Source organism: Aedes aegypti, chromosome 2 (genome assembly GCF_002204515.2).
Source record: "Aedes aegypti strain LVP_AGWG chromosome 2, AaegL5.0 Primary Assembly, whole genome shotgun sequence".
NCBI lineage: Eukaryota > Metazoa > Arthropoda > Insecta > Diptera > Culicidae > Aedes > Aedes aegypti.
Window position 1 is genome coordinate 11,412,486 of NC_035108.1, and position 22,901 is coordinate 11,435,386.

General features: G+C 36.0%; 1 protein-coding gene across 1 annotated transcript in view; it reads left to right on the plus strand.

The window, feature by feature from the left end:
• The window catches only part of LOC5569149 (acid sphingomyelinase-like phosphodiesterase 3b), a 394,937-nt gene that overhangs the window by 109,772 nt on the left and 262,264 nt on the right, over positions 1–22,901 (plus strand). The window contains exon 2 of the mRNA XM_021839906.1: positions 18,239–19,492. Coding sequence (XP_021695598.1) covers positions 19,360–19,492 — 133 coding nt within the window. The 5' untranslated portion in view covers positions 18,239–19,359. The remainder of the gene's footprint in view (positions 1–18,238; positions 19,493–22,901) is intronic.

Consider the following 22,901-nt stretch of genomic DNA (forward strand, 5'->3'; position numbering starts at 1 on the left):
AGGAACCAGGACCCAGAAAATTCTCCAGAAATTCTGAGGATGATTCTCAAAGTTCCTCGATTATTTTTAGTAATCCAGAAAATCATTGAAACGCAGAAATTTCAGGAATATCATTTGAAATAATCTTGATAATCTGTTGATCAGTGCTGAGAATGGTAATAGTAGTAGGCTTGAATTTCGCGAAAATCACGTGGCTTTCCCAGTACAGTAGTTCAAACACGTGAATCTCATCAAGTAGCCTATGTTGGGTGCATGAATTTTGTAAAACGTTAGTGTCATTGAAGGCTCTTAATGCGGGAAATGCAGCGGAAAATAAAACATTTTTCTACAGTAATTTTGGGTTGTCCTTAGCAACGGATGTTTTGCAATTTTCAAGGCTTCTTGCCTACAGCAGCGATGGATGTGAGTTTCACTGGCTTCGCTTACTGTGATTGGCTTTGTTTGGCTACTGTTGAGTGAATTTCAGATTTTTGCCCAGCCCTGCTATTGACAATTTGTGATATTCCTTAGAGATACTCGTAGATGAATTCTTAGAAGAGTTCCTCGGAGCATTGCTGAAGGTACGGCAAGTACAAGAGAAACATTAAAAACCTTCTAATCAGCGCATTGTTCTGAATGCATTCTGTTAAGAACTTTTAGATATTTTTTTTTTCTGGGAGAAAAACTAGGGGTAATTCATATCGAAATCCTAAAATATTAACTGTAACGAATCATTGTGAAGAATTATCATAGATATTCTAAGAAAAAAAAATGAAAACAATTTGGAAAAAATTATGTTATCCTGAAAAATATTTTTATAAGCATTCCTGAAATAGTTCTAGGAAATCCAAATGCTATTTTTAGAAATATTTAAAACTGAAAGAAATTCTCTAACAATTTTTAGAGAATCTTGGAGATGAGGAGCTTCTGGAGGAAATCTTTCAAGAGTTCATTGAGAAGAATTGAAGGAATATCTGGTAAAAAAAAAAACCTTAAGAATTTCAAGAAGAATTTCTGAGCAATCTATGTGGAATTCCTTGAAGCAATTCTCCAAGAAAGTTCTATGGCATTGGCTATAATTTAGCCTGGAAAAAGAAATAGCCGAATTTGAGGATAGCTTTCTTCCAACAAAAAAAAGTATGGTGGATGATCGTAATAGTGTTGCCTCTTGTATAAAAAAGTTATAATCAGGAAGGAGTCTAAAATTTTCGTTCATGCCTAAAATTTTAAATCAGGTCTAAGATAGTTCACTAGCCGAGAACATCTTTGTTCATACGGATCTTCAAGTTTGAAAAGTAAATAAATACTCAGTTGTTCAGTTTTATCATATCAACTTGAATAAACGTTCAAGAACGTCATCCGGCAGGTACATATATCTCAATAAAGTAAAAGCTTTTGATCAGTTTATTCATACGACCTATAACATAACGAATATGTATCTTCTTGTAAAAATCTTACTTATTTCGGTTCAAATTAATCAACTCAGTGGTCTGGAACTTTTCTGGAAAATGACTGGAAGGTCAGGGAAAGTCAGGGAATTTTATTTTCAAAATTGAGTCGACACCCTGCATTTATTTTCATTTAAAAAAAAACTTCAACTTTTCTTCTTATCCTTGCCATGTCTTTTTTTCACCGGCTGCATACCAATCATTTCGTTTTTCATGTTGTATCCGTTCTCTGTGATGTCTTCTCGCGATTTCAATACTTTTCTTCACCACTTTCTTCCTTTTTCTGATCCTTGCTTTTGTCCCCTTCATCATTAAGGTTGGCGGGTTTATTCTCGTCATTTCACTTGCTTGATTTGTATTTCAAATTTTTAGGTCGATTCTTATGCGTTGAAGTTAGAGATTTAGCTGTTGTTCTTTGCTTACTGTTTTTCAAAATAGTTTTGAAGAACTTTTCGGCTTGCAATTCAGAAAAATCCTTGTCTGCGCGTATTACGAGGTTCAAAAACAACTGCCGGGTTTTTTGAAGAATTTCAATGGTACCTTCCCAATGACGTCACCAGATGTGGACGGTTCAGTTTCCTGTTGCCCAGCATTACCATCTGACAGTCTTGCGGCACCTGTCCAGGAGCACTGTGTCAAAAATCGCCGTGTGAAAAAATAATCAACCAACTTGTAGCAATTCCTTGTGCTTTTCCACTAGTGCCACAAATGAAAGTCATACTGGTCGAGAGTTTTTGCAAGTTGCGTTCATCGTCCAAATATTTTTCCAGATTGTTGAGATCTTCCATGCTGTCAACGAGATTGATGATGTGGTCATTTTCTTGTCCTATCGGCATTCTCTCTTTCAGGAAGACATCATGCTGGCTCACCGATTCCACCAAAAAATCCAACGTTGTTTGTATTTCTGCCATAGACCTCATAATTTTAGTTTGGTTGTCCTTGATGATGTTCTGGTTTCAGATGACAGTTTTTAAATCACCAGAGCCAGCAGCGACATGAATTCCCGAGGGTGTAGGGTAAGAAAGGACAAGATGGGTCACGAGGCAAGATGGGTCACGGGGCAAAATAGGTCAATGTCATTTTGAAGCGCAATTTATATTTTTCTGATGGCATGAATAAGTTTATTAGTGACAAACGCGTAGCTTAGGGCGATTCAAATTTTAAAAATGTTTGAAAATCCAATCTCCCATATGCTCCCATATCCTTACCATAAAAATAGTGTTCTGTGAAATTTTCAGCTTTCTAGGTAATGATTTAAAGGTGGCCCAAAGACAATATAGGTTTATATGGAAATTTCTATGGAGAAATTTTGAGAAATGTTCCAAACACGCTAGTGCTGTAATGTAAGTAGAAACTCATCATCTCATATTCAAAACTCATTCTTCAAACCTTAATGAAGGATGTTGCTGAAGAAACAAATCCCTTTTGAGATAATTTTGTTTGGGATTTTTGTACATGTTTGCAGGGCTATAATCCCATATTATGCTAAATAATACCAAACAAACTCATGAATATCTCTTCTCCTATCGGTCGGATTGATTTTCTCTCTTCAGCAAATTTCTTTATTATGCTTTGAAGAATGGGTGTTTACTAAGGGATACGAAGTTTGTACTTACATTACAGTACTAGCGTGTTTGGAACATATCTCAAAATTTTTCCATAGTAATTTCCATATAAAGTAACATTGTCTTTGGGCCACCTTTAAAACCTTTAATTACTTAGAGAGCTGAAAATTTCACAGACCACTATTTTTATGGTAAGGATGGTAAGAAACATATGGGAGATTGGATTCCCAAACATTTTCAAATGTTGAACCGCCCTAGTGTAGCTACTTGAAAGATACATGTTAGTTTTATTGTTTCTTACGTTTTTTCGATTTTAAGTTGTGAAAATTAATAATGTAAAATCGTTAATACATCGCTGGGGCAATAGGATTCTAAAAATTATTTTGCATTTTTCAGGTTCTTTTTGAATAAAACATGGGTATTTTTAAGAGGATATACGTCCATCAAAAAATTCAAATAATTTAACAAAAGTTGACCTATCTTGCCACTGGGTTTTAAAAATATTTAGCCAACTCTTCACAATTCGATATTGAAGGGACCATCGAATTAGGGAGATTCCGAGTTACAGAACACAAAACCAATTCAACTGCGATCCAAGGGACAAGAGTTCATTCAAATATTACGTAACGCAAAATTTGCCAATTTTAGACCCCCTCCCTCCCCCACGTAACAGCTTTTGTATGGAAAATTGTAAATTTTTGTATGGACCGTAACACTATGTAAGACTCCCTCCCTCCCCCTGTTGCGTTACGTAATATTTGAACGATCTCCAATAGCGTTGGTCATGAAAACCAACTTTTAGGATGGTTCTCTAACTCGATATCGAGACGCGAAATATCGAAAAAGGGAAAATTGACTGTAGCAGACGTTCTGGAAACTGCTCGTCAAAGATGCAGGATATATATGGGAAGATAAGGGTGTCGATTCCTCACGTGATCCATCTTGCCCCTCCTTACCCTACAGAAAATTAAACTTTTTTTTCACTTACCATTGGGTCCAACTGAACATTATCTTGATTGACAAGAGTCTGCTGAGATTCGTCAAGATCCATCGAGGCAGTGGCAATCAATGTGTTGAAGTTTCGGGGCTCAAACCCGTTCCGGACTTTTTTTTTTGGGTGGGAGCATGGTTCGGTTGTCTTCGATTTCCGTGTCGGATTTGTTCTCCATCCGATCGATTTCAGCATCTGCATCGGATCGTGTTTTGAACTAGAGTTACTGTGCACGTGCTGTAGCCTTAGGTACTGGAGCCTCATTGCTTGCAAGCGCACAAGAGCGCTGTACATTGTGAGACCTTTTTTGGTGCGCCTCATTTTTATTGAGATGTGTCTCACTGCGGTCTCATGTGCTCCGTCACATGTGCTGTTTAAAATTCAGCTCAATAATTGAAGTGATTACAAAAGTTTTCAACGAGGATCGAAATTGTAACTCTTGGATCGTGAGTCTTCGACCATATCATGTAAGCCATCTAGACACCTGCATAACGATGCGAAAATAGCTGTAGAGGCTATTCGTTACTAAGCAGTTGTTTCACAACTTGGATACCGATGGCGAGCCGTAGCGCCGAACAGCGCATGAGACGAATCTCCCCGAGAGCACATCACCCAGCGCGCGCTTTTAGAATTTTCGTGAGCCTCCTTCTAGCGCAGCACACTAGGATTCCGATGAGCTGAGAGACGGTTTGGTTGGAGGATCGTCAGTACATTTCTGTGCTCCTGATAAATATGTAACTCTATTTTGAACTCTCGCTTGCATACGCAGTTCATCCGCTCCCATTTTTCGTCCGGCGTTGATGATTCCTCTTGCGACAACTTACCGACCAGATGCTTCTTTGGCCAGAAAAGAATCCCTTTTGACTCCCATCCACTGGGAACTACACTCAAACATATTTCTCCATCCTCAATTGTTTGGACCACTTTGTAAGGCATGATTTATTATGATTTTTATGACACGAAACAATTGTCACCTTGTTGTGATGATGCGTGCACAAGAATATCTAAATCAAAACAAACACCTGTCAAATCAATTTTGCTTTATGTGAAAAATGCACTCTTATTTAAGATGACTATAAATACAAACTGATTAGTAGTGGATTTAGTTTTTTCTCGTAGCGTTTCCAGTTTTTTCTCGTGCGAAATAGTTTTTTTTATTGGGAAAACTGATTTTATTCAACACAAGAATAGTTTGTTACGGTTTTAATTAAGGGAAGGAAGAATAATGGAGATTTGACTCGATTTACTAGAAAGAAAACAGTAGCCATATTTGAAATTACTTAAATATTCTCAAATTTTTTTCAGTTAAGTTCAGTTTTCTCGAAATATGATGATGCACACTCTTTTACTTAATAGTAATTAACATTCCTATAAATTGAATGACACAAATCACTATATTTCTTGAAAAGCAATACTATGCGCTCATTAGGTCAATCATTAATTCACTACAATTTCACAATATTTTCGCAGCGGTTTATTTTATTCTTCACTTTTTTTGTATACATTCACGGTAAGTTTATCACGGCAAGAGGTTTTCATGCAATAAATTGAATCAATATATTATACCCAAAATAACGATAACGAATGAATTTTTTTATTTAGCACCTTGAAATTTAAGAAGATGAATCTATCTTGAACAGGTTTTGTGCAAATTATATTTTATTTGTTTTCATTCAACAATTCTTCTCAACAAATATGTTCAGACTCAAAGCATTCTGGATGAAATTTATTTTAAAGTTAATATTCTTAAAACACGCTTTTAACAGCTTTATGCATATCTCAAACGCAATCAAAAAACGATTTTGAACAAAACTAAGAAGATTTGTGGAGCTCTTCATACTACTTCTGGACAGCATCTTGTAGCGTGGGCCAAATCAGTTTTATACGTTATTAACAACTGATTTATCACGTTGTTGAAGAGATTTATGATTTAATCACAGTTTTATCGAGTTGTGCTTATGCCTTTCTTCAAATATATATATATTAAAACATAAATTGTTACTTGGGATAGCTTCATGAGTTCTAGCAAAGAACCCATTCGGGATTTTTTTTAGTATTTTATTCAAGTTTTTGTCTAAAGTGGCGCCTTCTAGAGTTCTTCTGCATATTATTTCTAAGAAATGCCTCTGGCATTCTCTGTCGAATTCGGTCAGGAGTTTTTTTTTGAATGAACTGACGGGTTTGTTTTATTCGTAATAAATGTTTTCACTTTTTTTTCTACAGATATCTTTAGTTATTCCGAAATTTATTCATTTATAAATTATTCCTTAAAAATGGTTTGGGATTTTCATATAGTTCATAAATCCCTCCAAGAATCACTCGAATATCGATTTGTCTGTCTTTTTCTCTGTTAATCCTTTTTTTTCAAACATCACATTAATTTCTTTAATTTAGGTGTCCTGTGTTGGAAAACACTATCATTCTCATTTGATAAAACTAATTAAAAAAAAAAAATACTAATATACTTATACTACTTGAAGCTTTCAAATGAATATATGTGGATTATGTGGGAATACTATTAGTTGAGTGTTGGTAGCATTAGAAGAAATTTTCCATTTTTTCAAGTATAAAAGTTACTGTGATTCGTGAATGAGCTTTTGAGGTCGTTTGAAATCCTGGCTACGCCCATAATTGGACCCCCACAGATACGGCACACATACACCAACTCACACTCGTACAGACAGTCGTATCGGAACCCCCATCGTCAATAAATTACTAAATGGATGTTCCCCAGGGAAGGTATTTTGTCCGTTGTTCGATTCGCTTTGCGTATGTACTTCTTGGCCTTCGTATCGGCGGAGAAGAGTACAGAATTGGGTGAAAATTTATGCCGCTCCGTGAGCTAAGGAAGGGAGCACTTCTGCTGGTAGACCGCCATCGCCCTTGTCGTCGTCGATACATCCCTGAGGGAGAATCTATGAAAAAAGGTCGAATAGACAAAAAGACGAACACATGTTCAAACGGACAAAAGTTTATGTAGGCAAAATTTCAATGTCGAATGGCTTTGTAGCAATAATCTCTCTAATAAATAAATAATAAAGAAAATTTGACTTTTGGTCCATACGAACTTTTGGTCATTCGATCCTGTATCCTTCGCATTCGATCTTCCGTCCTTCGACCTTGTGTCCTACAACCCCCTGAGGTGCGGTGTTGGTTTCTCTCTGTGTGCTGCACGTCCTACGGTTCTTCTTCTGGTAGATGTTTTCCTTGCAGAGTAAATCCCTTTTGCTCCCTACAAGTTCTTCGGTGATAAATGGGTTGCGGTCGGTGTGCGTTGAATTCAATGTTGGAACTCTTGCCAACGGGATGTCTAGGGCATGTCGGGTTCAAGGATGCCTCGAGGAAGGTTTCCTTCGGTTGGTAGATTTGGTGTTTATTTTGCTGGAGGATTAGTGGGACATGAGGTAATGGATAGGCTTGGATTAATTGTTGGTGCAATCGTGTTAAGTAGGGCCTTTTTTATCCGAGTGGCTAGAGTCCGTGGCTACAAAGCAAAGCCGTGCTGAAGGTGTCTGGGTTCGATTCTCGGTCGGTCCAGGATCTTTTCATAAATAAAATTTCCTTGACTTCCCAAGGCATAGAGTATAATCATACCTGCCACACGATATACGAATTCAAATATGACAACTTTGGCAAAGAAAGCTTTGAGTTCAGTGGAAATTCTCATTGAACATTAGGCTGAGTAGCAGGCTCTAATGCCAAGGATAAGAATCGTGTTGAGTCTCGTTTTTCATAAAGGGGAATTATTACTCAACAGTTGAGATGGAACCGTTGACGGAAGTAAAGTTTCATACGCTTTGGTAATCCTTTGTGGGCACCTGTTTGGTGAAAAAAAAACTTCAGATTGTTACTATTCTGAATATGGTTGCTATCCCACAAAAAAAAATATGATGATTCTGTGTTCACAACATCCTTTCAAAATGTGGCTTTGAAACGGGCAATTAACGAAAACAATGGAAAACAGGTAGTTTATTCTGAATACGCTCTTCTACATAAGGGTAAAATAAATAAATAAATCATCTTAAAATTAGTATCCAAATTAGCAATCAGGTGGTTCGATGATACAAACATATTTTTAGTTCGGCAAGTCGAAGCAGTTTCCATCCCAGACTCTTGGATTGAAGTGGAGAAGCAAATGGTGTTGTAGGAGGAGATCTTGAACACTATTAAGATAATCGAAACTTCTTTCTAAATAGTAAAGAAAGAAACCGGCAGCGTTTTGCCGGTTAAATTTAAAGGCCGCAAAGTATATCTAAAAAGTCTTGAACAAAAGAGGCACAATTTTGTCACATACAATGACAAAAATTACAAACATCTGTTCAAAGTTCAACCATCCGAATGAGTGTTTTGTGATAGAATATATCAAAAAGTTGCGGGGGCATTCATAAGTCCAAATTGTGGGGAAGCTTTTCAAGCAAACGAATTGGGAAAAATTGTACCAGACAGATGTGCAATTGATTTAACTGATTTATTGACAAAATAATTGAATCTTTGTTTTTTCTTCACCTCGATAGCTAAAATAGTTCAGAGGGATCGTGTCCGGTTCACGCAGTAAGAAGAATAAGTGGCGTGGTCGTATCTTTAGTGTTTGATCCATCAATTGTGTCGCTTGCTCCTGCGAGAAAACTCCACCTTATCCCACTTACCCAATATTCCTTCCATGATAACTGTGATGATGCAGAGGTATATTCGATCTCTCAATGGTTATTCCTTCTTTTCCTCGATGACCGTATTGGGCGAGGCGGGCGCCGTTATTGACTTTTAAAATTTAAACTCTCGATTTGTGCACATGGAGAATGGTAAGCTAGTCTGTCCATATTTGCGTCGTCGACGTAACCACCAATCTTAGCTTGAACAATTTTGTTCAAAAAATGTGTGCATTTTCTAAATAGTGAAATTCAAAAGTTTTTGATGAATTTCTTACTTTTATCATCTGAAAACGCATGCGTCATTTTATCTGATCAATCAGTGTGTTTGATTAACGACTTTATGGATGAATTGACGTAAACACCAGATCACTGTCATAGAAACCTGGTTTATACGCTAAACTATCCGAATAAACACTCCGTAATCCGAGTATTTCTTCGGATAAGTTTGTGTATGTGCTCAAATCAGGAAAAATATGCGTTGTTCGCATGTTCAACCAATAAATTATTAGGTAAAGAATGCATATCAATGGAAAAATGCTTTTTTGGTCATATTTTGTCATCCATGCTCAGGCTGCTTCCTTGCTCTTGATTCAACCTCTTTCTCTCCTCTCAACGATCAACTACAAAAGAGAAGCGATTTTACCAACACACAAACTGAGCGTCCGTACTCTGCGGGTTGGAGAGTTTACACGTTTGTGTTTGCTTATTTTCATTCCCACAGCTGTGAAGAGTTTTTTTTGTCAACCTCAGTGCTCCAAAGAGAAAGATATTGTTTTTCTTCTTTCTCAGTTCGAGGAAGAGCATTTCCAGACAGCTCTTCGTTGTTTCTTCGCAGCTATTTGCCCAAAAGGGCAAAAAGGAAAGCGAAATCATGCTCTTGCTTTGACGGAGCGAGCAATCTCAGTTCATCCCAATGATGATGCGCTTGCAGAGCTTTGCAGAAAGGAAGAGCAGTCAAATGGAAGATGCTTATTTGGTTAGAGCCAGCGTTCCTCTCCACTCTCTCAGCCACGGATTATATACCATCGAATGCTGACTCATAATAGGCCAAAAGAAGTGGATGAGCTTGTCATTCTTTTTACTGTCAAATTTCATACAAAATCTACTTTTTCTCTGCTATAAATTCACTCTAGGTGAAGAGTAGTGTTTGATCCGTTGAATCAGTTGCATGCTCCTCTGAGGGCGAGCGATGGAATCCGGATCAATTGTGTCCTATTGGCGTTTCTCGGAAGAAAAAAAAAGGAAAACAAAGTGTGCGGGTGAAAAAAATCGACGCGTCAGTAGTTTTTGGTCCGTTGAATCTGTTGCATGCTCCTTTATGGGTAAGCGACGGAATTCGTATCGTGTCCGGTTTGCATATTAACCACACTATCGGTATCGATCGTTCGTGTATATGTTCACGTATTCATTTAAAAATAGGGGAACTTACGTATTGTCGGTAGCCTAAGCAGCTGAACTTTTAAGAGGGTAATATTACGCCACAATAGAGCACAACAATTAGCAGCAGACGCCTTAACTACACTTGAGCACTTCTCATTTGTTAATTATTATACACAAAACACTAATTTATTCTCTTAATCTTCTATTTTTCCTTACCAAAGTCACGTGGCACTTGTTCTTTTATCGGCAATGCAATTACTATTGTCGGCAACAAAAATGTTCACTTCGGCAATCCAAAACTGCGCAAAAACTAGTTTATGTATTGGTAACATTTCGTAGTTGTTGACAAACTCTGAAATGAAACGTCACTTATTATGTTCTACTCGTTGAAAGGGCCAATGCAGAAAAATACAGACTACACTGAGAACAGAATAGCAGTTATAAATAGAATAGCAGAGAGTCAAATTGAATACACAACGCCACTAAATTTATGCAGACTAAAGCACCGTCCACAAATTACGTAACGCTCTAGGGGTAGGCTCAAACGTTGCGGCTCCAACACATTTTTTTTCATGCAAAGACCGTTGCGGAGGGGGGAATGGTCGAAAATTGTACATTTTAACGTTATGTCATAAATGGACGCTGCCTAATTTCGTTTTCATTTATTTTATCGAATATTTTTTGTATTCAATCTCACTATGGCAGCATTTCGCATAAAAATTGCCATGTCATGGTCTTGCAGCAAACGAATCCAGCCTAAAAGTTGCAGCGTTACGTCAAGGTTAATTGATTCATAATATTGTGCTCTGCAAGAAAAATCCACGGAACACGATTATCGGATTATTTGAATTTCAGAGTTGCGTTTGAGTAGGTTAAATACATGCGAATATTCACTACTCACACTACTGTTTATTAGGGTGCGGCTTATTTTTCAAAACCTCTCAAAACCAAAAATTCTTGTTATCTTATAAATTTGAATCATACTAGAAGAGAAACCTCAAAGTTTGAGCCAAAAATATTAAGATTTAGAGGGGGGCAAGCGTCTTGAAGGTAAATTTTCAAATTATATAAAATGGCCTTCAGTGAAGTCACCATAACTTCGGTAATTTATAACCAATTTTGAAAATTTCAGCACCATTATTTTAAAAAACTAAATTTATGAAAACTTTGTAGAATATCAAATTTGTGTAAAATCAAAACTAGTTTCAATAGTTTTACTCCAAATATTTCCTCATTTTACTAAAATAATATCTTTGTTTGACATGAATACTCAACCGATTCCAAATTTTGTTGCATGGTTTAGAAGCTTACTTAATTAATTTCTTTTCATTCGACACATTTCACTAAAAAAAAGATTTGACCAAGTTATTCAACAAAAACTGCACAAAACCATGATTTCGTAACGAAAAACGTCAGTTTTTTTTAAGTTTTTGTCAGTTAAACAATATTTTTAAAGCTGAAACTGATTTTCCTCATTTGAAAAACCTTTGAAAAGGATTTGTCAATAATTTCAAAATAATTTTGAAACAATAATATTTTTGCTCATGTTAAAAATATATATGCACAATTCAACTCGTAATTAAAACAAACACAAGTTTTATAGGAAAAATGTAATTTTTGGCAAAAAAAAACATAAATTATTCAAAGAAATTCGATTTTTTCTTTGAAAAATTATGTTTTTGGGTAGTTTTTGTTACAAAACTAAACCAAAACCATTTTTTAAAAGACAAAAAAGACAATTTACACCGTCTTCAGCCAAAGGCTGCACAGACTGAACATTCACGAACATTAGGCAACGGACAACACGAAACACCCAGTGAATGAATTTTTCGTTTGACGAAAAGTTTCCACCGACTGGAGCGGGAATCGAACCCACACCTCGTGACACACTACGCCTAGACGACTGACGCCGCTAACCGCAAGGCCACGAAGCCCAAACTTCAAAAACAAGTACAGTCGAAGCTCGTTATAACGACCACTTTAATAGCGACAAAAGCTCTCTATAGCGACACTTTTTGATTCCTTGAAAAAGATTTTAATGTTATCACTACAGTGAAGATTCGCTGGTTGGCACACGACTGCCTTCCATCTATCGAATCCGACCCGTTAGTTGGAACGTCTGACAGCTGGTGAAAATGCTCCAGACTTACGCATCTTTAGCGTAAATCGTCACGAAATGCATATATACATACGCATTTGTTCTATATATGGAGACTTCAATACAACGGTAGTAAGACGTCAAAGTCAGTTTGACATTCTCTCCTGACATTCGAGTGCTTTTTAGTTGGAAATTTGTCCAACCAGCGAAACCCCACTGTATTCTCTATAACGACATTCCTCTATTACGATGCTACCTTGCCATGTCGTTATAACAAGCTTCGACTGTACAAATATTTGAAATAGGTTGAGTATTTATGGAGTTATGGTCAAACAAATATGAATTTTCCAGTAAAATGAAAAAAAATCGAGAAAACTACTTTTAGCAATGATTTGTTTCGATTTAAGACAAATTTGATGTTCTACAAAGTTTTCATAAATTTATTTTTGAATATAATGATGCTAAAAGTTTTGAAATTGGAGAGAAACAATCGAAGTTATGGAGACTTCGCTGAAGGCCATTTATTATAACTTGAAAATTCACCTTCAAGACGCTCGCGCCACCCCTAAATTGTTAATAGGATAAGAGATAGAATTTAAGTAAAGTACATAATATTAAAATTTCAGTCTGTGTGACCTGTCCCAGATAACACACGATCGTATATGGTATGATATAAGAGGGCAAAGGTGGAGGCGATATACCTACCATCTGAATGCCGGCTTATGGCACATGTGCGTATATCGCCTCCACTATTGTACTCTTATACGCTATCGTATACGAGTTTGTGTTCACTAGGATAGTCAAAGACGGCGAATAAATAAATATATTAATCTTAATATTTTTGGCTCAAACTTTGCGGTTTCTCTTCTAATATGATTTGAATTCATAAGAGCACACGAATGTTTGGTTTTGAGAACTTTTGGAAAATAAGCCGCACCCTAGTGTCTATGCGCAAAAAAATCGCTAAAAGGTAATGTGAAATTGAAAATTATTCAGGCTTTTTTTTACATTTTTTCACGTTCATATTATTCTCAGTGTACGAGAAAATCAGAATGGGCCCTTTGAAAATCAATGCACTTATGACTTGACACAAAAACATCATCGTCTGATTGCCTGTAGTACAACAGGAGTGTTGCCAAAATAGTTTACTTATTGAAAGACGTATATTTTTTATGTTTCTCAGTATATTGAAGTTTATGCGCTACAATCGTCAGATAAGGAAAGTATTAAAAGGCTCAATTATTACCAATGCATGCTTTGTTGCCTAATTCCAATGCATTAATTAGTTGTGTTCGATTTTTTTCAATGAATTTAATAAATACACCGCAATTGAATATGGTTTTCTGGCAACCTATTCCCGTAACAAAAAGTGATTGCCGAGGAAAGCAAAGAACATTAATTTTAATTTGTGATTTAAAGCAAAAAGTTCAGTATTTTCGAGTGTTTTGTAGACAAATCAAAAGTTTAAAAGTGCATGAGTGATCGGTGCGTTGCTTTTGTGACAAATTGGTATTGGAGCGGAGAATTGGACCTTTCAAAGTGGTGAGTTTTTCTTAAGCTGTTCTTGTGTTGTTTTATTTGGCAGCTCACGAATGACGATAATTTCGTAAGCATTTACTTAATTTAATGATAAAACCCATGTTATATCATATTTTTGTGAAAGATGAGGTTTACATGGAAGATTAGTGTTCAAGGAATATATTGAATGCATTGTAGGTAACTCTTGTTCCGTAGATAAATTTTAACAAGGACAAGGAGTGCTGCCGAAAATACCCTCAGGGTGCCGAAGCCATCATTTACCCTATATTTTTATCGTTTACCAAAACGAATCCTTTCCCATATCCAAACTCCCAGTGTTTTCTTGGGGAAGTGTAGAGGACTCCTCGGCTTCCATAAAGCAAGTAACACGTCAACATTTCCCTCCCATTCCCAAATTGATCTGCATTCGGATGCAGCCGGCGCCGGTATTGTTTGTTATAATAATGAGAGCACCAGTACTTACACATTGAAGATGCTACTGATCCTGAGTAGCATCTGTTGGTTCCCTGTGTAAGTACAGCTGTTCTTGCAATAACGGAGTAGTAACTGCGGGCGGTCAATCATGCTATAAATTCACTCTAGGTGAACCACTACTTCTGGCCTATTGTTGCGAGCGTGCGGGTATGCTCCATCTATCCGATCAAGATGAGCAAAATAAAGAAGAATTAGGAATTAGAAATGGATCAGTAATAGTAATCTCTGGAAGCGCTTTTCAGATAGTTAACGCTACAGACACTTTATTCTCAGACTGGCGAATAGAACATTCCAAAAACTGGCAACGTGAAAACCTCACTTCGCTGGCTACTCAAGAAAATGTTCAAGCCTTCAGGTGACCTTCTTACTAGAAAAATGACAAATGGTATTTTTTCTTGATCAGGCAATAAGCTTTATTCAGGTCACCTAAAAAGTTTTATAAGTTGTTTTATTTTGTACAATAATGCGAATTATTATTTTTTTTTACTGATCGATATATTTCTACGGTCTTGATACTGCCCACCGGTTCGTCCCGAGCAGAAGATAATAACTACTGAATACCAAATTGAGGTATTCCATACCAGATAGTTTCCAATACTTACAACCTGAATGAGGTAAGAATGAGCCCTGCATAAGAGGTAAAATACTTCAAATAATACCATCTGCATATTCTACAAATACCATGCTGATAATTAGATCAGGTATTGTAATACCTAAATATTACTTGATGGATTTTCATATAAAAAGGAAATTTTTCAATACTAGTTCAATATCTCCAGCAGTCCTCAATAGCTGTCGAATACCAAAATGAAGTATTTCTAATTGTTTTAAACCTTTTTTTCAAATACCATTATAATACCAAAATGAGGTATTGATAATTGAACAATACCTAATTATGGTGTGATACCAAAATATGGTATGCATAAGTTATTGGCGAGTTATTCTTTCCTCCTCGGGGTGCCATGTTCGATTGGCTCTGATAGTCCTATCCGCCGGACTGTAGTTTACACCTAATCTGAAACCCCGCGTTGACAATTCAGCCATAACCATTGCTCTTATTTTCAAGCATGTTTAATTCAAAACAAGTTGCTGCTCTGATTATATATATTTAATAGATTTATTTGGTGGTACTGCGCTGTAGTTTCTGAGATTTGCATTGTTGACGATCTTCACGAAGCTTTTCAATCATTTATGTTTGCCTGAAAGTAAATTTTACAACTCTCAATGATGTAAGTATTTTGTTCTTAATGCTACTTCCTGAAAATATTAATTAAAATGTTGTAATCGACAGAAATTTACTATGCTTGAAAGTGAAGTGATCCATGTTTTGGGCAAAAAATAATTTCCTGGTCCTTGATCACCAGTTGTAAGTGGTAATATTCAAACAATGGTTAAATCTTTGAAAAATCTGAGTTTTTTGCTTGGTTCATTATGAAAATCTTATTATGAAACTAAAATCATGGAAGTTCATTGACGAATTCAACTTTTAGCTTCCAGGAGTGGCAATACAAAGTACGAGGCGAATTAAGTTAAAAAGTTTTTTTGAGGATCGTTTTTAAGTTTTTGATAGATTGTTTGAATAAGTCGCTATAGGCTTATAGTACCTTAGATTGACTTTTTTCGCCAACTATGATAGATTCTTGGTGAATTCTGATGTATCGATGGTTGTTTTCGCACCATTTTTTAAACGCATCAAATATTTAAACACATCAAATATTTAAACGAAGCACATCTAAGATATGTCGGGCTCTTCTGATGATGCTTTGAATATTATTTTAATATCTTTAAACATTTTTAGACGCAATTCTTAATATTGTAGAATAAATCTCGGTAAGCTCCTAACGGATTTTTCCTAAGATACTTCGCATTTTTTTGTAGAACAACATTTTTTATTTTCGTGGAATTATTATGAGAATTTTCGGATTATAAGTGAATTGTTGTATTGAATGCGTTCAAGATTGTCGACGAAAACAACTTTTTTTGATTTGATAAAATTAGACTTTGATAAACACATTTCAAGACTAATTTTCTACAGGCTGCAGATTTTTTTGTAGAACCTCAAAGGGGGCTGCAACTCTGGAAAAAGGTTGAGAACCACTGCCATAGAATTTGAATGTTATCATCTGTGGGAGCTTATAAAGGCTGACGATACTTTTTATAAGAAACGACGATATATTTTTAACGAATGGAAATGGAGTAATACACTTTAGGTTTGTTATCAGGACTCCTAGCTGAACTGGAGGACTGGAGGACTGAAGCTTGTGTTTCTCAAGGTAGTCTTCTAGAACCAATATTGTATCATTGCGTTAATAATTACCAAAATCAAAAAAAAAATCTTTGTTCTTGGACGAAGGCGGAAGCCTTTGTGTCAATTTAGTAAATTGCAAAACCGTCTGGATTTTATTTCTTCATATTTAGAAAAATTAAGAATCTGCCTTGCGATGTTACAAATAAAAAGAGTGGTTTTATTTCAAATAAAAAAGTTGGTCTGAGTAGATTAATTCTGCTCCAAAAAATTTCTGAATTTGTTCAAAAAGTTGTAAAATTTTATTCTTGCTTTTCAACTTAACGTCGTTTTAGCACACTTCTTAATAGTAAGAAATAAAAAAATGGAACGAACCAGAAGAATTGTTCTTTCTTAAATGTTAATGCTACCTCTGTATTAAAATTTGTATCATGCCCATTATAATTAAATTTCAATATGTGGTTCATCGGAATGATTGTCCATATCAATGAAAATTCAATTTTTGCTGTTCAATTGTTCAATGAACAGTTCGGATTCCACCGTGGACATTAGACCATTCATCAACTTTTACGTGTAAAAAAATTGATTTGTTCCAACAAATCGGATGGCTACTGGCCTTGCTCTTGACCTTGAAAAAGCATTCGACAGTGTTTGGAATGAAGGCTTGATAGTAACATTAAAAAAAAAAAAAAATATTGTTAGAATAATTCAAATTTATCTGTCAAATCGTACACTTGTCAGTTAATTATCAGAACTCCACGTCTAAAAGACTTCCTGTAAGAGCTGTTGTTCCTCGAGGCAGCATTTTGGGGCCAATATTATACAATATTTCCACATCTGACTCACTTGAGTTACCACAGGGATGTCAACAATCTTTGTTTGCGGATGACACAGTCCTCTCCACCAAAGGACGAAGCCTGCGTGTTATTTGAAATAGATTCCATAAAAGTTTGGATATTTTTTTCACATACTTGCAGAAATTGAAGATTTCCTCTTATGCTTCCAAAACTCGACTTATATATTACCTTATAAACCAAAAGCTCTTTATTTGAACCCTTCAAGTAATCATATTGTCACGATGAGAGGGGTTCTAATAAATTGGTCGAGTTTTGGTGAAGTTAAGTATCTCATGCTAGACAAAAATTTAACTTTAAAAAATCACATTGCGATCATTCTAGCAAACTGTTATAAATAAACAAAAATTTGAAACTTTGTCTTAAGAATAAGCCTCGGATCTTCAAACAAATTTTCAGGCCAGCCATGCTGTATGCTGTACCAATATGGACTAGCTGGTATTATACAAGGAAGAAAGCTTTACAGAGGATTCAAAATAAAGTTTTGAAAATGATTCTGGAGCTTCTTATCTGGTATAGTACCAATGAGTTACATAGAATATTCAATGTTGAAACATTGGAACAAATGTCAAATAAAATTATTAATAATTTCAGGCAAAAATCATGACAATCTTCTATTACCACTACTAATGCGTTAAATATTTAGGTTAAGTTAGGTTAATTAAATTGAAAACGTGTTTTTTGCTCTCAAATAACTCACCTGTAAAAAATCTGAACTACTACGGCAAATGATTTGTAATATGTTGTTAACAACATGTTAATAAATGCTTAATTGAGTTTTACCAAATTAGGATGTTTTCTAACAAAAAACACGTATAAATAGGGATAATGACACTAACAATGAATTAAAAAAAGTTTAAGTCAATCTTACTCCATTGGATCCATTCTCAATTTCAATAATGAAAACATGCATTTATTCACGTTTCATCCATTAGCCGTAAGAGGTTAACCGATTTACAATCACCCCCAAATCGCTGCCATCTTATTAAAAATGTATTTCTTTCTCTTATTTTCAGATCGCTTCAACCAGGGTGCAAACGCACGAACCACTCCAACTGAACCATTATCATCATCGTCAAACACGAAAAGCAACTTGAGCCGTAAGAAATTGGAACTGCCACTTGCAATCGACGAACAATCGTCTGAACTCTGAACTGAAATAAAAGACGGGAAAAAGCAAAACAAAGACCATTTTCCAAACCCAAACTGCCGGGGAGACATTTCCCAGTAAGTGGACGACGACGTGCCACGAAGTTCGGTTGATTATTTTTTAATTCGATCGACCTCGGGTGCCCCAGTCACCTGAAACTACGAGCACACTAGTCTGAACTTTGACACCAGGTGGAACTTTTGGTGGAAAACAAAATCAAAGCTGATACGTGAGCCTGAAAAATTCATAAAGTTTGGTGCACGCGCGGAACTTTTCGTTTCCATTGGAGAAACTAGAGACAAAGAAGCTTTCGAAGGCTGGCTCAAAGAATAGAGAAGAGTGGTGCGTTGGATAAGTTCGTTTTCCAAGATTTTTGTTTTCAGTAAAGTGAAAATTGATACTTAAGTGAGGAACACGGAACAAGTTCGAGGAGGGCTCGTGAATGCGTGTACAATTTCAGACGTGAGAATAGTCTGCGGCAGGTTTCTTTTTTTTTTTTCGTTCGGCAGAGTAAACAAACACGTGCACATAATTGGGGGAAAGTGATTTCGGTTCGGTTCGTGAGGTGTTGGGACCCCCAAATAAAAATGAAACAATGGCAGCGTGAAACGAGGGAGAAATAAAGTAATTATATTTGTGCCGACCCAACCATTATTCCCACCTTGTTTCTATTAGCTGTCAAGGGTGGAAAGTTTAGCCAAACACGTACCTTAATTCGGTCGAACGGCGGGAGGTGCGAGAAAATTTCCCTCGAGACGCACGCTATCGGAATTCGGGACGGCTAATAACCGAGTTTTCCGCTGTGAGGAAGTGTGCGTGAAATAGATGAGTGGCTGTTGGGAAACTTTCACAGAGGGAAAACAATTTGGCAAACTTGTGGCCATGATAAAGGACTGTTTCTCACGGTAGAAGACGACGGCGCAACAAAAAGACGCTTGCCCAAGGGACCAAACTGAAGACGACGACGACTTCCTATATGTCGAATGCATGAAACATAATGGATTACCTGGGCGACTTAAAATGGACCTCCATAGACGCTTGAAGGTCTTCCGGGTCGTCGCCTTAACATGGGTATGCTTCATTGCCATATACTGTGTTAAACTGACGGAGGCGAAAATAGGTGAGTAACCCTTTTGACGTTGTGATTTTATTTTTTCGTTTTCTGGCTAAGAACCGACAACAGTTTATTTAACATGTGGCAGAAACTGTTTGTCCTTATTTGGAATTATGCCATAAATTTTCAGCGCCAATTCAAAGTTTGCGTTTTATTCGCTTAAAACGTTGGTTCTCAATCTCAACCTTAACGTATTTCGTCGTACCTACCACAGTATATGTTATCAAAAAAGCCATCATGTTTTTTACGCCAGTTAATTTATTTATTTGTTTTTCACCTTTCGACGGACAGAAACGTTTGACGGAAGTGTACGTTAGGTGTCGTTTTGAATCATGTAATGGACACTTATGGCTTCGGTGACATATAATTTATCGAAAATCGTACAAAATAAATCATTCTGAATGATTTCTTCGCGTTATCAAGCTTTCAAAATACTTAATTTTGGAATGGTGAAGATTTTGATTGTGCAACATGAACAATATTAAATAAAAATAAATATGTGGCCTTTCATCATTCTAATTCCGTATGCTTGCACACCTTTGTCTCACATTCCGGATACTATGGTTCGAATTCCATCAAACCAAGAAAAGAAAAGTTAAACCATCAATTCAAATAGTCAAACCACTAAAGACACGTCCAAGGCAGTTGGGCATTATGAATTTGCATAGATATCTATTAAGAAAGCTTATTAAAACAATCCTCGAAGTGAGAAATTTTGATCGGTTAAAATTGAAACACTTCGTGTGAAATGTTTCTCATAAAAAGTAGAAGGTCCGGAATTTTAGGCTGTCCGTAATGTGAATCAAAACGGTACAAGGCTATTATTGTTTGTGTTATATCATGAGCTACTGAACAACTTCACCGAATACACTATCTCTTTAAGTGGCCAGGATCCTGAGATATTCGGAAAACAAAAGTTGCTCACTAGCGCCGTCTGGTGGAAAAATCTCGAATCTCTTGACTAGAATAATGCAAGCTGTTGAGCTACTGCCGAAGACGTCATGTTTGGATCTGTGTGGAGTGTGTTTGGAGTGTGTTTGGAGTGTTTTGGATCCTGAGATATCAGCAAAACAATAGTTTCATGCACACTAGCACTACCTGGTGCGGAATTCGATAGCTCAATTACTACCGCATGTCAGCCCTTCAGCTATTGAACAATTCTTCTCCAGACACCATCTTTTAAACCATCAGGATCCAGAGATATCATATGTTCCAAAAGTTACATTATCATCTCTCAAGGTTCATATAGTGCTTGATCGAAAAAACGCCCCTACCGGCCAAGTTCTCAACTAGATGGATGATCCTCGACTTCTGAAAGTAGATCGTACTGAGTACTGAATTTTCACCGAAAACCCACCCCAAATTTATGACATTAAATTTAAAAACAGTACTTTTCAGTACTATTTTTTCTACTATTGATCCTTTACGATCCTTGTTTGGACCGTCGATTTTTCGTTGGATCCGTTGGTGAAATCTAGCGATGGTAATCCTTCTTTAATACCGTCTTGGGAAAAAAAAACCTCTTAGGTCTCGTCTTCTTTCGTTTATTCACTAAACATGGTTGCAACTACAAACAAATAGAAGGGTGAAACTCTGAATTCACAACTTCCTTCCAAAAATGTAGGATTCAAAACTGTCACTAAACGTTACAAGAATGGAAGAAAGGATGTTTCTCGGGAATGCGAACTTTCTTCCAAGGGTGAAATGGATAATGTTGATAGTTGCATCGGAATGAGCAATCAGTTCGATGCTCTAGGCAAATTTTCCGTACACCAAATCGAAGCAGTCTCTAGCCCAGGCTCTTTGATTCAAGTGAGGAAGCAAAGAGTGCCGTCTATCGGGGTCAGTTGTTCCGAATTTGGGGGATTTAGGCAGGAGATCTTGAACTCCATTAGTTGAATCAAGGTTTCCTTCCAAATCGCAAAGAAAGGAGACTTTCGCGTTTTGCCGGAAACTCTTAATGATCGCGAACTTCTTGTCAAACGTCTTGAAGAGAAGACGCACAATTTTTTTATTCATGACGAATAAACTGAACGTTTGTTCAAAGTCGTCTTGAAAGGTCTCTCAAGGGGATTTTTTTTTATTACCGTACGGGTTTGGGCCAAAGGGTCTCAGATTTTGATGAAACTTTTTCCACAGGCAGGGCTCATGGATATATGAATAAAAAAAAATTGAGAAAAATTCAGGGTCGCCTATTTTTCCGGAAAACTCAGGTGGAAATTTTTTGTTTTCCCTTGACACTACTTACTTTGAAAAATCATAACTCAAGAACGAAGCATCGTAGAAAAAAAGTTTTAAGCAAATTTTCTCAAAAATCAAAAAAAAAAAAAAAATGAACTAGAAAAAGTTTTTACAAAATTTTCCACCATTGGGAAAATTCGTAAAGAAAAGCCGGAAAAACTATGCCCGAACTCGTGGAAAATTTTCAAAAAAATATTTTCGAGATGGTAATTTTATAAGCTTTAATCATTGAAATTTTTGGGATGCACTTTTTTTTCGTTTTTGATTTATGGCCAATTTTGTGAAAAATGTCCAGAGACTTTTCTTTGAAAAATCATAACTCAAGAACGAAACATTGTAGAAACAAAGTTTTTATATGAAAATTCAAGCAAATTTTCTCAGAAATCCAAAAAAAATATGAACTGAAAAAAGTTTTCCACAAAATTTTCCACCGTTGGGGAAATTCATAAAGAAAATCTATGCCCGAACTCGCGGAAATTTTTTAATAAAATATTTTTAAGAAAGAAACTTTATAAACTTCAATTCTGGTAACTTTTGGGATGTACTTTTATTTAGTTCCTGATCTATGGTCAATTTTGTAAAAAATGCAAAGATTTGCCATACATGCCTTTTCGTTGAAAAATCATGACTCAAGACTCATCATGATTTGTTGAACCGGATTCAAATTATCTCAACAATATGAAATTTTTGAAATGGAATCAGTTTCCCAGGACATTTTTCACTGTTTATGAAATCAAATAATGAAAACCCGATTAGCTATTCCAGCTTTCAAACAAAGTATATTTGAAAAGAGCGATCAATAAGATCCAATCCTACAATATTTTTCAATACGCTCATTTTTCGTTCCTAAAACATGATCAAATATTGCTAGGATGAGCTGTTTGAACCATATATATACAAATTTATTAGTTCATAAACAAAATTTCTTAAGAACGAAACTACATAGAAACAAAGTTTTCTTCAATCAGAATGTAGGCAATTTTTTCCTGTTAGGTAACTACAAAATTGACAGTTAAATAAATGGGTAGATAATATGACAAATAGGTATTTACCAATTCAAGTTTAAAGCGTTGAAATGGCTTGAGAATCATAAGTTTACCAAAAACTAACAAAGAGCAGTGTTGTGTATCAGCTGTATATTCCTCGTTATTATTTTTTGTAAAGTGAAAAAAGT